This window comes from Neurospora tetraspora, assembly GCF_033439725.1.
Source record: "Neurospora tetraspora strain CBS 560.94 chromosome Unknown B0H65scaffold_1, whole genome shotgun sequence".
Taxonomy (NCBI): Eukaryota; Fungi; Ascomycota; class Sordariomycetes; order Sordariales; family Sordariaceae; genus Neurospora; species Neurospora tetraspora.
This window is the reverse complement of record NW_026944383.1, coordinates 2,930,673-2,943,722: the sequence shown is the minus strand read 5'-3', so window position 1 is coordinate 2,943,722 and position 13,050 is coordinate 2,930,673. Positions and strand designations below refer to the sequence as shown.

The 13,050-nt window shown below is 51.7% G+C and overlaps 6 protein-coding genes across 6 annotated transcripts; 2 read left to right on the top strand and 4 right to left on the bottom strand.

Moving 5' to 3' along the window:
- Positions 1-1,643: 1,643 nt before the first annotated feature.
- B0H65DRAFT_449824 (uncharacterized protein) lies at positions 1,644-2,284 on the bottom strand. The gene has a single exon (XM_062825974.1). The coding sequence runs from the start codon at positions 2,277-2,279 to the stop codon at positions 1,998-2,000; it is 282 nt and encodes a 93-aa protein (XP_062686195.1). The 5' UTR covers positions 2,280-2,284; the 3' UTR covers positions 1,644-1,997.
- Positions 2,285-3,668: 1,384 nt separating this feature from the next.
- B0H65DRAFT_563068 (HSP20-like chaperone) lies at positions 3,669-5,180 on the bottom strand (the record flags this gene model as incomplete). Its single annotated transcript, XM_062830222.1, has 3 exons — positions 3,669-4,318; positions 4,458-4,989; positions 5,069-5,180. The coding sequence occupies 3 exons, from the start codon at positions 5,178-5,180 to the stop codon at positions 3,997-3,999; spliced, it is 966 nt and encodes a 321-aa protein (XP_062686194.1). The 3' UTR covers positions 3,669-3,996.
- A 578-nt stretch (positions 5,181-5,758) lies between these two features.
- Positions 5,759-6,151, top strand: B0H65DRAFT_544106 (uncharacterized protein; the record flags this gene model as incomplete). Its single annotated transcript, XM_062829268.1, has 2 exons — positions 5,759-5,959; positions 6,026-6,151. 2 exons carry the CDS (start codon positions 5,759-5,761, stop codon positions 6,149-6,151), a joined length of 327 nt encoding a protein of 108 aa, XP_062686193.1.
- B0H65DRAFT_25950 (Phosphoenolpyruvate/pyruvate domain-containing protein) lies at positions 6,016-7,302 on the bottom strand. Its single transcript, XM_062822599.1, has 4 exons — positions 7,027-7,302; positions 6,872-6,964; positions 6,789-6,814; positions 6,016-6,736 (listed from the first exon to the last, which is right to left on the bottom strand). Exons 1-4 carry the CDS (start codon positions 7,208-7,210, stop codon positions 6,209-6,211), a joined length of 831 nt encoding a protein of 276 aa, XP_062686192.1. The 5' UTR covers positions 7,211-7,302; the 3' UTR covers positions 6,016-6,208.
- Positions 7,303-8,379: 1,077 nt separating this feature from the next.
- On the top strand, positions 8,380-9,375 carry B0H65DRAFT_25747 (uncharacterized protein). Its single transcript, XM_062822568.1, has 3 exons — positions 8,380-8,595; positions 8,727-8,803; positions 8,918-9,375. The coding sequence occupies exons 1-3, from the start codon at positions 8,562-8,564 to the stop codon at positions 9,107-9,109; spliced, it is 303 nt and encodes a 100-aa protein (XP_062686191.1). The 5' UTR covers positions 8,380-8,561; the 3' UTR covers positions 9,110-9,375.
- Positions 9,376-9,454: 79 nt separating this feature from the next.
- On the bottom strand, positions 9,455-11,365 carry B0H65DRAFT_449817 (nucleoside hydrolase). The gene is made up of 5 exons (XM_062825973.1): positions 11,343-11,365; positions 10,998-11,155; positions 10,742-10,914; positions 10,647-10,681; positions 9,455-10,580 (listed from the first exon to the last, which is right to left on the bottom strand). The coding sequence occupies exons 2-5, from the start codon at positions 11,138-11,140 to the stop codon at positions 9,615-9,617; spliced, it is 1,317 nt and encodes a 438-aa protein (XP_062686190.1). The 5' UTR covers positions 11,141-11,155; positions 11,343-11,365; the 3' UTR covers positions 9,455-9,614.
- Between the last annotated feature and the right edge of the window lie 1,685 nt (positions 11,366-13,050).

The window sequence follows — 13,050 nt, the reverse complement described above, 5'->3', positions numbered from 1 at the left end:
AGTCCTGGTATTGTGAGAGGTAACTCAAATTGTTAAGAAAGATCTAATCGGACGGGGAACGAGCGGCGGGGAAAACCGAGGAAGGAAAGAGAAACCTAACCTCCCGTCTACCCACGACGGGAGTCTGGAACCGAAAAGCGCGCGCATTTCACCGTTCACGTGGCCGGCTTTGCTACCAAGGTAGGAGCTATGGTGGTATGTAATCTGTACTCAGAGGAACCAACATCCAAAAAGCGGAAATATAGTTTTTTCATGACAAACTTTCGTCTTACAAATCGGAAATCTACCTTGCACCATTACCCAATACTCACAGATTCACGGCAGAGTTGGCAGAGTAGTTTAATAAGTAGGCCAATCAATGGAACGAAATTCCTTCTTTCAATCTTCCCTTGACATCCAAGTGGAAAGTGAGATGGTTTACCTACATCGTCAAGTCAAGTCCTGCCCCTCCGTCTTCCGGGACCCCGGCCGGTTTGCCCACCGCAGCTACGTGTACAAGCAAGGTACACATGTACACAAGTACTACACAATGCAAGAATTCGGAGGATATGTAAACATCCGGCTTGGTTTTTTCTGTCATCCATGGTTTCGTAGAGAGATGAGTCCGCGCAGGAACTTTCATATGTCATAAAGTGGGAAATAGGTGGGCACTTTTTTCTGGGACTTCCCTATCACGGACAGTAGTACAGTTTCGTCGGTTGGTGTCTGTAGAGGTAGTAGGGTTTTACACAGCCACAATTGATCTGGAATGCTAGATTCCGGGGAAAGACAAGGACAAGGTTGATCCTAAAAGTTTCGTTTTGGATCTCAAGTCCATAACGCCAAGCGGTGGAGGTCTTTGAATCTGGGGGTGCATACAATCCAGCCCTGGTTTGTTTATTAGTTTGGTGCAAAAAAGCCAACGCTTTGCTGGATATAGGAAAGCGTTCGGCTTTCTATCGGTTAATTACCGTAGACCGATATCGTCCAGTCTTGAAGGAGTCGGAGAGAGATATAAAAGGCTTCCGTAGCGTCAAAAACCCTTGTCATTGTCCCATGATACTTCAAATAAAGACCAGTTTCGCTCTTGGGAGGCCAATAAGAGCTCCAGATCTTGCCTGTTCAGCCCTAGTCCGAAGAACTATACTAATACCTAAACAAACCAGTATTGAATTGTACCTACCTATTCCCTATAGTCAAGTCGATCTTCTCGTCAACTTACATACCTTTCTACCTTACCCATCACCGGTGAGCCGCGTACGTACCTATATACCTTAACTGTCTTCATTTCCATCCCAGTCGTGCCAGTGACCTCGATCAGACGGAGTTCATCTCATCTATCAACCCGTCTCCCCGGGATGATATTAACCGCCCAGGCGCCTGTGAGTGTAGAGCCAAGACGGTTTTATCTTATAAGGACTGGGAAAATAACACAAACTTCCAAGTAACATTTAAAACACCACAGACAACACAAGATCTTGGCACCTCTTCCGGTCTTAGACATAAGAGATACAGAGACCTTGACTCACTATAGATATACACAGTATGTACAACCCGCCGTGCCCTGGGCGCCGGCGCATACCAGACATCCCAACTACACCTCTGCATGGATATAACTTGTTAGCGTGGTTTTTGGGGGTGGCAAAGAACTTTAATTTTCATACAAGAAATATCTGGGTTGTCCTTTATTTGGCTCCTGTTTCTTGTAGGATCAACGTACCAAGCTAACAAGTTATATCCATGCAGAGGTGTAGATCATCCTCGTGGTCAATCCGAAACATATGATAGGCTGTTGAGACTACGTCGTCATCATTCCTGGGGTATAGTAAATCATAGAGCAGAGATAAGAAGCGGGAATACACAGTGGGTTTCCAAATTAGAGGGTACCTCTAGCGGGTGCGCCTGCTTACTACGATTTTTACAGACATCTCGCCTAGAAAAAAAGAAATATGGATATCTCCCCGCCATAGCAAAGGTAAGCTAGGGAGATAAGTAGGTAGTTCAAATCCCGTGTCGTATCACGGGAACCTTAAACAATGTATGGATGTTGTTGTTTCCAACCATGTAAACTGCTTACATAGGTGTGGGTGGCCGGGGACAAGCAAAGGAGAACAAGGCCTGCGTAGCTGAGGAGCGGCAGCGGTGATCAGGGGGTGGCTTTCCGCTTTTGAAAGGTTATCGTGGGGGTAGAATAGAAGTTGTACTGTGTATATAAGTAGTCGGAGGAAGAGCAAGAAACGGGCAGACGGGTAGGGAAACACCCGGCAAGGGATTGATGACGGTGGCAAATGGGAGATCATTGAGGCTGTGCATGCGAGATGCGAGACCTGGGTAGCATGCCAATGACAAAAAAGCTGGCACCTTCAGGGCCCGTTTGGTTCATCCAGCTGTTTTTTCTTTTGTATGTGAAATCGACCCCTGCAAATCAGCAAAGTTGATTCATGCAGGAAGTTGGGGGTCAGTTTGCCCATTTAACCCAGCTTGGCTGCGTCAAGAAGTATCGCGCTAAGGCAGGCGGTTTGGAAGGCCCAAGAAGGGAATTAGTGGGCCCATTTTGGCCAATTCTGCTGTTTTCTATCTTCATACCCAAGGGCATAAAAATAGAAAGAAACAGAACCAACTACGAATCACAACCCCGGTCACAACAACAGCGCGAATCACAACCCCGGTCACAACAACGCGTCTTTTAGCCCACGTCTTTGCCTGGTACAAAGCAGTGGCTTTCTAGCTGCATTTTCCGCTTTGTACCCCAAATCAGCACGTTTAAAAAACAGCTGGATGAACCAAACGGGCCCTCAGTTACGCTGATGGCCCATGTAGTGCCCGAAAAGGTGCCAGCTTTTCTGTCATGAGTGGGTAGTTAGCTTGTTGAGCTTGTCCTCCCTTCAGTCGTCACGCTCGGCTGTCCTCCATGCTCTCCATGCTCTCCATGGATCTAAAGATCCAATCCAGGAAGGGTGTATGTATGTAGTGTAACTACCGTGTACGTACTTCGTACGCCATTCAGATATGGTAAGCCAAGAGGCGGCTGAAGCTTGAAACTAGGTATACCAAAGGGGTAAACACTCTCTCTTCTCGTCATTCTGTATCCATATTAGGCATTGTGAAAAAGAGACGGGTGTGAAACGAGCAGAATTTCCAAAGAGGGAGTATGATCGGCTGGGATCATGATGACTTCTTCCTCTTCCTCTTCTTCCCTTTTCCAAACATGGCAATCTAAAATCCCAACCCAACCACGGTTTTTCGTCGATCTCACCGCTAACGAGATCCGAGCCCAACTATCAAATCCCAGACAGCCAAGGAGAGCCAAGCAACGGCCGAGAGAAAGCCAAGAGCCAGGCCGCGTACAGCACCCGATCAACACAATGGAAGCCTTCTCAAGGAATGGGCCAGACTGGGGGCGTAAGGATGGGTGGTTGTGACGTGACTAGGGGATACCCGTATATTGCATAGAGAGATGTTTTCTTGGCTTGCACGTAACCGATATCGTTGATCCTATTATATCAGTCGAGTCTTCTACCCAAGTCAGACTTTATTACCTGTTATCTTCTGGTGTAGCTTCCGGTCTTACTCCAATGTCTTGTCCTTTCTTGGTATAATTTGTCCCGGGTCCTTCCGGTCCTTGGTCTTCGGAGGCGGCCTGTAAACCTAGCTCCACGCTCCGTAGCTGCCTAAACCACCATCCATGTCTCTCCTACCTTGATAATCGCTTTGAAACCGGAGTGATCAAAATCAGCGCTTTTATAAACCCCGTGCGTCTATGGCGTCGTTCTTGGCTTCCGAGTGAAACTGTGCTCTGCCGGTGGTTGTGCTTCCAGACCGTCCTGCACCGCAGTTTTTATCGGGACCAAAAGCTGACCTCTTCCGTGTCCCGTCCCTTGGCGGCGCTCTCGGCGAAAACAAACAACACACGGAGCGGAAAAGTTCGAGACACAATCAACAATGGAAACCTGGCATGCTCCCCTCGCTCTTTTTTCTTTCTTTCTTTCTAGCCCGGTACCTCCCTCATGCTTTCAATCACTGCACCCTTCCGGCCCGGCCAACCTGCAAAATCTCACCTGTTGGCCGGTCATCGCTGCGTAGCACCGGCCAAGAGCTGCCGTCTGCCTTCCACAACGTAACCTCCAGCTTGGTGCCGAGGATCTTGTAGCTTGACTTCTCAGGGACGATGGACCCAAAGAGCGGCACCTCCGTCTTGTACCGTTTTACGGGACTGTCTGTCGTGGGCAGATCCAGGACGATGGCGTTAGGCTTGAACTCGACCTTGGCGACGTCCTTGTTGATCTTCTTGAGGAAGAAAGATGCGATGACTGATGAAGGGGTCTGGTAGAAGTCGGTCCTGTAGAGCAAACACGGGTCAGTTGAGCTGCAGTGGAATGGCAGGATCAAGGAGATGAAGATGGAAAGATTGTTTGCAGGACACAGCCATCCTTGGCCGGCCTTGGCTGCGAAACATGACTATAACGGACGGAACTTACCTGACTGTCTCCAAAATCTCCTCGCCTCCCGATGCGGCCGCAGCCTCCTTCTTCCCGCTGCCGACAAACAAGTGCCGATCCTTGGTCTTGCAGCCCTCGATCTTCATGAACTGATCAAACTCGAGGACGCGGCGCTTGCAGCAGCTGTACCCCTTGCTTCCCTCGTGGAAGATGGGAGCGCCGGGGTGGTGTACGCACTTCTCGCCCTCGCGGCTGGCGCCCTTCTGGTAGGTCGCGCCGCAAGCCTTTCTCCTGCACACGCGGCCATCCGGGATCTCGATTCCTTCCTCGTCATCCTCGGATTCTGGCGCCGGCGGCGGAGGGGTGGGCGCATGTTGCGCAACGGGCGCACGGGGTGGTGGCGGAAGGGTATTGGCGGCGTTGGCGGCCTGAGCCTCGAGCAGTGATTCATCGGCCTCCTTCTTCTCGATCTTGGGAGGAAGATCGGTGGTACTGTGCTTGCCCTCGGTACAAGGCTCAATGGCCATAAACTCTTCGAAGGTGAGCACGCGCGGTTTGCAGCACTTCCATCCTACGCAGCCATGTGCGTCAGCCGGGGCTATCTCTACATTCCGTCGAACTTCAACAAGATTGAATTGGACATGACTTACCCTTCTGGCCTTCGTGGAAAACAGGGGGTCCAGGGTGGTAGCGGCAGACCTCCTCAGGGTCGGTGTAGACCTTGCCGCAACCTTGATGGACGCACTTCTTGGCCTCGGACATGGTGGATGTTTAGCTGCTATCCAATTATGCAGGTGTGAGAACCTTGATAAGACAGTCCACGCAGATTCGCTTGACGTGAATGATGCGCTATCGGAAAGAATTAAGAATGCAGACTGTATTGACAGAAGGTTTGGTCGTTGCTCGTCCAACGTGAACAGGAGGAGGGGTGTGCTTTGTCTAGAAAATAAATGGAGTACGAGATGGGCCTTGTGGAAGCTTCCGCCAGAAGAGCGTGGAACATTCAAGCTTTCTACAGCATCAGCGGCTTCCTGTTCCAGCGTGCCAAGTGGAATTCCCACAGCCCGTGCCGGGGCGGGGAAGGCACCCCGGAGCCGTGAGCTCGGGCCCGTACTGTCGTCACTACAGTGGTCACGTACTCTGTCGTGTTGGCGCGTAACAGTGGGTGTGCCTCCGGCAGGCAAACCAGCCCTATACCTAGTTTGTCCACTTGCAAGCGCCATGTCCGACGTCAAACATCATCCGATTGAGTTGAAGATCAACAACACCAGGGCATATCTCCTCGAGACATCTAAACACATTTCGCTGTGGTTGACTTCACAAACTCTAACAGTAACAACATGCGCATTACAAGCCGGTTATTTCAGCCCTTTCCGTCCCGGATCACCTTCTTCAGGCGTGAAGGCTGTGGTCTATGTGTTCAGGCAAGATCTGTCCTGTCCGATGTCTGGGACCGCCGGCCTTTCGAGTACAAGGAAGTCGACATTGTCAAGCCAGAGTCGAAGGCCTGGAGGGATCTGTATGACTTTGATGTTCCTGTGGTGAGTCTCTTCAACTCGTCAAAACCTTAGGCAAGTGGGAATTGACACTCAGTAACACTTTTACAGATTCACATCAGCAAGGCTCAAGCCCCAGAAGAAGACCCCAAGCTTTCCTCCAAGGCCGTCAAGTTGATGCACCGCTTCACGGTCGAGCAGGTTGAAGCTAAAATGGATCAAGTCGAGAAGTCATGAGAGAGGCCAGTCCAATTATTGGCACCCTTGTATGTCGCTACCACTGCCTCATTCTCGTTAATACGATGCCGGCTTGTCCTGCTTCCCTTGGCCACGCGCAATGGTCAGGCTGTCCGCCATTGCAGCTCCCAACAATGTGTAATCCGTTGCGACACTGATCATATGGAACCCCTTGTCGGCGTACTGTTTGGCCTGATCCCCGCCTGTGCAGAAGATGCCGCACTTCTTGCCCGCCGTCACGGCAGCCTTCAAGATCCTCTCAATAGCCTCATCCAGCTCCGGATCCATCTTCCCTTCGATAATCGGGTGACCGATATTGTTACCCAAGTCGAAAGGGCCAATGAAGATGACATCCACAAGCGGAGCGATCTCTTCAACCGAGTCCAAGGCTTCCTGTGTCTCAATCTGTACCATAGTCAAGAGGCTCTCGTTCGCTTGCTGGAGGTATTCGGTGAAGGTTGGCATGGGGTTGAAGTTTTGCATGGCAATGGGCGATCCAAATCCCCTTTTGCCTTCTGGTGGGAACTTTGCCGCGGTCACCAAGTTCTTGACATCCTCAACGGTCCTGATGAGCGGTGCAAGGATCTAAAAACCGTCAGACATTGGTTCACACTCATAGATACCGCGATGCACTTACTCCATGGGCACCGCTATCCAACGCTCCTGTAAAGGGTATATCAGTAACTGTCCAAGTGGCAAGGCAATATGAACGGCACTCACGCTTGACCATCCACGGCCGAAGGTCTGGGATCCGAACAATGGGAGAAACTCCCAGGGCAGCAATGGCCGGAACTGCTTCATGCATCGCAGCATCTGACCAGTATCATTCAGCTCAACAAAACCCATTATTTACTACCATATTTCCGGTTACCTACCGTCAATATTTCCATGCTCGCAGTCAACCATCACCCAGTCAGCCCCTGATCGAGCGAGAATCCTCGAGATATTGGCCCCCGGCAGCATCTGCCAGACACCCATAGCAGGGCGGCTCTCCTGGGTGAAGATTTGCTTCAACGAATTGGCCGCCAGCATCTTGGAAGTTGGGTTACCGGAAGACATTGTACGGAGTTGGTAAACCGGAGTAACGTAAACAGGTTTGTTCAGTGAAGAGTAAGATGCTTCAGGAGTCTTGAAGTACGAAGGAGAGGAAAGGCATGTCGAGTCATTGGGGATACGGGTGGAAGTTCGGACTAAGTGAACCCGAACGCTTTTAAGCAAATCCGATGACGCTATGAAATCAAGGTTAATACGCAGCTCCGAACCAATGTCCGGCCGCCAAATGCTCGAGGTCAACTGGAACAACTTGACGGCAGATGGCGAGGAAATGTTCAACAGCTAGCCCAGTTGGTGCACCTTCGGGAGATGTTCGTCCCCCGCGTTCGTCTAAGAGATAAGGCGGGGCTCCTACTGCGGGGTTAAGCGGTGATTTCTCCCTCCGCATTCGGTTTCTACCCTGGCTGTTCTGGCTGTAAACACGGCAATCCTCGCTGGTATTCAAGATGTAAATTATCAAATACTTGGAGCTTCTTGAAGCATGGGAATGGCAGGTACAGTACTTTGGACCGTCTCAGAGACGTCTACCTATCAAGCCAAGGTTAACGGTCCGGATGATAGTGATCAACTCGGTCCTGCTCAAACTCGTCAGCTGCTACGCAATTCCCAATGGTACTCTTTGCGAAGACCGGGGGATAGCAATGACAATATCCAGAGAGAAACAAGTTGTATATTTTGCTGGTAAACCACACGAAGACGGCAATCATCCAAGCAGCAACCTAACATTCGGTGGTTGACCTCACCCCAAAGTGGATAAAAGTAAACAAAGCAACACTCCCGTCCCAAAGGAAAAGGGGTAAGCCGATAATACCGCTTTTCGCGGCAGGCAATTTGAGTGGAGAATGGGTCCGCTTGAGAAGCTCCAACCCGGACCTCCACTGACAGTCCGCCGTGAGCCGTCGTCCGTCAGTGATCTGGGCTTGGCGATTCTACCGAGAAGCTCCAGCTTCATGGCGACGTTCTTGTCCCATCCACCACGATTTCACCCATCCCTCCAGCATTACGTATCCACTATTCTTCTTTGACGCGGCGCGCCGACCAGACATTCCTCTTTCGCGATCGATCGACGAGAAACGAAAACATCAATAACGACGAAACCAATTGCACCTTTGAAACCGACGAACAACCAACGACCCCATTCGGGCTTACCAAAACACACGAAGCGAGCAAGCTGCCCTCGAGTTAAACCGACGGACGACTTTGTGTTTACGACTACATACCTCCTCGCTCGAATCGATACTTCGACTTTGAACTTGGGCTTTACGTAGTACTTTTGCTTATCACGGCGTTCTTGGGTCCGCGCATTGCCAACACCGAACAACACAAAATACCATTAACACCCAATTCATCCTTCACCATGTCGGCGGGCTTGGTAAATTCGTACCTTAACAGTTGGTCTTCCTCTTCCATCTTTACGTGATAAGCCTTAGCAGTCGCAAAAGCAATTGGTCATGGCATCCCAAAGTTTAAAGGACATTCGCAAGATCAGAAAGCTAACATAACCATCTATCCCTCACTTTAGAAAAGGTTTGCATAATCACGGTCGATGGCCGCACCCTAGTAGGCACGCTTATCTCGGTAGACATGAGCACGAATGTGGTCAGTAGTATATGTCTTCTCACTCCCACTTGCCCTTCCCCGCCCTCTCTTGAGTCTTGACTTTCTTTCAACCATTAAAAGGGCTTATCGCTAACGACAAGCAACGCAAAACAGTTCCTACAAAGAGCAGTAGAACGAGTCATCCGCTCCCCCGATGACGACGAGCCCTCGGCCGAGATCGAGCTGGGAACGCACATGATCCGTGGCGACACGGTCTGCCTGGTTGGGCTGGTGGACGAACCGCTGGACGCAAGCATAGACTGGACCAAAGTCAAGGGAGCGACGATCGGGACGACGAAGCATTGAGATATACTACGAACCCACGAAACTACGGTTTGGCGCTGCCCTTGTTGCGCGGGACTACGTGCTGTGCATGGGGGCGCGAGTCTTGGTACCATGCTCTCTCAAACCCAGGAAGAGGAGGCAGGAGAAGGAAATAAGAAAAGATCAAGGGAATGGTGTGGCAGGCACGGACACTTCACATAAAAGGGCAACACGGGTGGGTGGTGGGCGTGGCATAAGATTCGGTTGCATCATCTTGGGCATTTGGCACGCGGAGCTACAGGGTTTCTTTCCCACATTGGTATGCCCAATCGATGACTTCTCCCTTCTATCTCTCTGTTCAGACTTATGCTGACCCTGAGGGAAGAAGAAAAATAAGACAAGGCGTCACGAGCAGGTCCAGATCTCGTTTTAAAAAAGAACCAGCGAATATTGATTTTAGATACCCCAGATTCCAAAAACTCCGCGTGGAATAGGTTCGCTTCTCATACAAAAAGAAGAAGAAAAACAAGAAGTGCTACCAGCAGATTTAAGCAAAGAGTCTATCCATCAAGATGGCGGCAAACTTCTCGTCGCCGGGGGTCTTGACCATCCTGTTGATTCTGTTTCCCTTGTTCACGCTCAGCCAGCCCATGTCGTCTCCGGGGATCTCGTCAAAGGTGGTCGCATCCAAAGGATCCGACGGGTGCGTTTCCACCTTGCTTGACTGCTCACTCGGCTTCGCCAAGTGTCGTCTGTCGACGACATGCATGCCCTTGGTCCATTGGCCGGAGGTCTCGATTCTGATATCCTCCGGCTTCGCCACGGGTTCCCATGCGGGATCATCCTGGGTCAGCATGTACCAAATGCACGCCGGGTCGTGGAGGGACAGGCCGGGCTCGCTGCCGTCGCCAAGCATGGCATCAACCTTGTTGAAGATGCCCGTCATAAAGGTCTCGATCCATAGCGCAAGCGGGCTGCCGGACTTGGTGATCGGCTGGATGGTCTCGTAGAAGTACTTCTTCCTAAGCTCGAGCGGGGTGGTGATGTCAAGAGGGAAGAGGGTCAGCTTAAGCTGCTTGGAAAGCTTGGCGGGATAAGGAGGCAAGACGGATTTGCCGTGGATGACGGGGGGCATGGTCGAGGACGGGTTGGGCGAGGTCAGGGCGTAGACGCGGGCGGCGGCAACGGTATCGGCGTAGCAGTTGAACTCGGCGACAGGGGTCACGTTGCCCTCGACGTTTACGGCACCGCCCATGACGACGAGCTCCTTAACGCGCAGGAAAGTCTCGGGATCCTCAGCAGCTGCCAGCGCCACGTTTGTCAAGGGACCAACGGCAACGACGGTGACAGTGTTCTCTGGCGACTCCTTCAAGATGCGGAGAATCTCCTTGTGCGCCGGCGCCTTGCTTGGGGTGAAGTACTTGGAGTACGAAGGAGGCTCAACATTTGCGCCCTGGGGCTCTTCGTCGCTAAACAGAGAGCGCCAGGTGTCGGCGGGGGAAAGATGGGGTTGCTGGGACGATGGTCAGGCAACGAATACGATGGTAGCAAATGTACGCGGTCATAGGAGCTCACTTACCTTCTCGTGGACGCCATGAAGACCATCAGCTCCATCTACAATCTGTCAACTACTCCGTTCGTGTTCAAACAATGGGAGGTCTCGGTCTGTCTTACGAAAATGGTCGGCCGCAAGGATCTCATCCTCCAGCGCATGCTCCGGGCCAACGGCGACAACAGGCTTATAAGTGTTGAGGGCACCGAAGCCGCGGGTGCTCTTGCCCGTCTCCTCGCGCCACTTCATCTCCTTTTCCAGCACGTGAAACAGTGCAACGACGTTACGGAGACAGCTGCGGGACGGGGGAAAAAGAATTTGAGGTTAGACAAAAGCTGCCGCTACCCGGGATTCAAACATGCCCATCCATATACATACCTCTGAAGCGGAACGTTGCCGTAAGTGACCGAGATCATGGCAAGCTCAAGCTCCTCGGGCGAGGCGCTGAGGGCGAGAAGCAGAGCCAGCACATCGTCGACGCCGGGGTCGGTGTCGAGAATGATCCGTTGCTTGGGAGCCATGGTGGCCTTTTTCTTCTGCGAATTATCCGTCAGTCTTTGAAATGTGTTCAGTTGCTGGTGAAAATATATGTATGTGAGGAAGGTTGGCGGAGTGATGCCGAGCGGTTCACCTCTGCGGGTTGTGTGTGACGTCTTGAAGCAGCTCCGGTTTCCACCAAAAGGTCAGGTACCTACTGGATAACGGGCAGGGGTATAGACGCACTGGACACTGGAGAAAAAAATACGGGAGTAGAAAAAGCGAGAGTGGTCTTCAAAAAGGAAAGACTTTTGAGAATGAAGTTGAAGTCAAGATAAGCAACGAGCTATGAAAAGCGCTTTTCGAGTCTCCCAATCCGACGCGGGGTCAACAAGCCCGAGTCTTGGGGTCATTAGCACCGGCTCCAAGATTCGCTGTGATAGGAAGGTGGGACGGTCATCGCAAGTACTCCCCTGGTAGAATGGCAACACAAAAGGTACACACCATCGGATCTACTCAAGTGACCCAGTTGTGAGTTGTTCTTTCCTTCCGTCCAGGTTTTGCTAACGCCGTAGGTGTGTAGAGCCTCCATGTCCGACTTGGTAGCTGCGCCTAATCCCGTCTCTTGCCGTGGCCCGTGATTTGGACGGCCTGACGGTAAAAGGGGTGGACGGACCTCGACCTCAACCCCCGCTGCCGGCCGGTTCCAGGACGGTGGGGGCCCGGGCACAAACAGCCGGCGGTCACTGCGGTGGGGCTTTTGTTCACCAAGTTGCGTTGCACATGGCAGCCAGATGATGGCTGGGTCACCATAACGTGTTTGTCCAACCAAGGCGATACATACAGTCCGCTTGCTGGTGATTGGATTTGTGGGTTGAGTTCTGTTTTGCAGGTAGGTATAATTTATAAACAAGATGCAACACTCAATGGCAATCTTTAAGTGCTCGGCGATGATAAATACGGCCCAGGGATAAAGTCTGACGACGCTCACGTCTCAGTCCCCCGGCTCCCTATGCCGCGAAGGTAGACAACGATATAGTATATACGTCGTGGTCACGATGAGACACCAAAATGGTTGAAACGTTCAACTGGCCGACCATGCATTGTTCCATTGCTGCGTTGAACATGCACGCCGTGGCCAACAGACACACAACTTGGAACGTGGGACTTGAATGAGATTATAAAAGGCTTCCACTTTTCCGGACCTCCGCATCCATCCTCTTTTGCTCCAAGCGAAGCATCAACACGGGATAACGAAACACAAAACATCTCAGACTGGCCACGTCCCTTGTCTTGTGTTGGAACGACACAAGGTCACGTGATCTCGCACCTCGAGGGTCCTCACCACCCATTCCTCGGGTGGCAGGGGTATCGACCTCCTGGCTTGCAGCCCGCAGGACCTATCTCCGCGCAACACAGTGGCGGGCCAATGAACGGCGCAAAAGGAACCTCTAACATCTGAACACCTTTCACCTGCGGCATCCACCCACCAGACAAGGTCCCTCGACCGACTTCGTTTCCAGACCCAGACGAGGCCATCTTTTTTCTCTCTTCCCCAACCCGTGTTCCTCAACAAGCACCGTTTAATCATCCACTTTCGACCACATCGTTTCTCTCCGTCTACCCATTGGTGCGGAAAGGCAGATACACGGTTTAACTACCTACCTTACCTTGTAATCATCCTCGTTACCCCACGACGTGGCAGCGGATTTATAGGTGGTCCATCCTCCTATCTCGACATCGCCAGCTCGGATCACCCTACCTTATCCCCGACCCCAACGGACATTTGAAAGGGTCTCCGATCTACCAGCTTCCCCAATTGCCCCCACAGAAGCTTCGGTATAAAGCTACGATCATTGCTTGAACGCCATCGGTCCCTCCCAGCGACCTCGAAGCTCACCACCTACGCGTCCGACCCAGCGTTGCGCGCTTTCATTCCACACACCGCGACTTT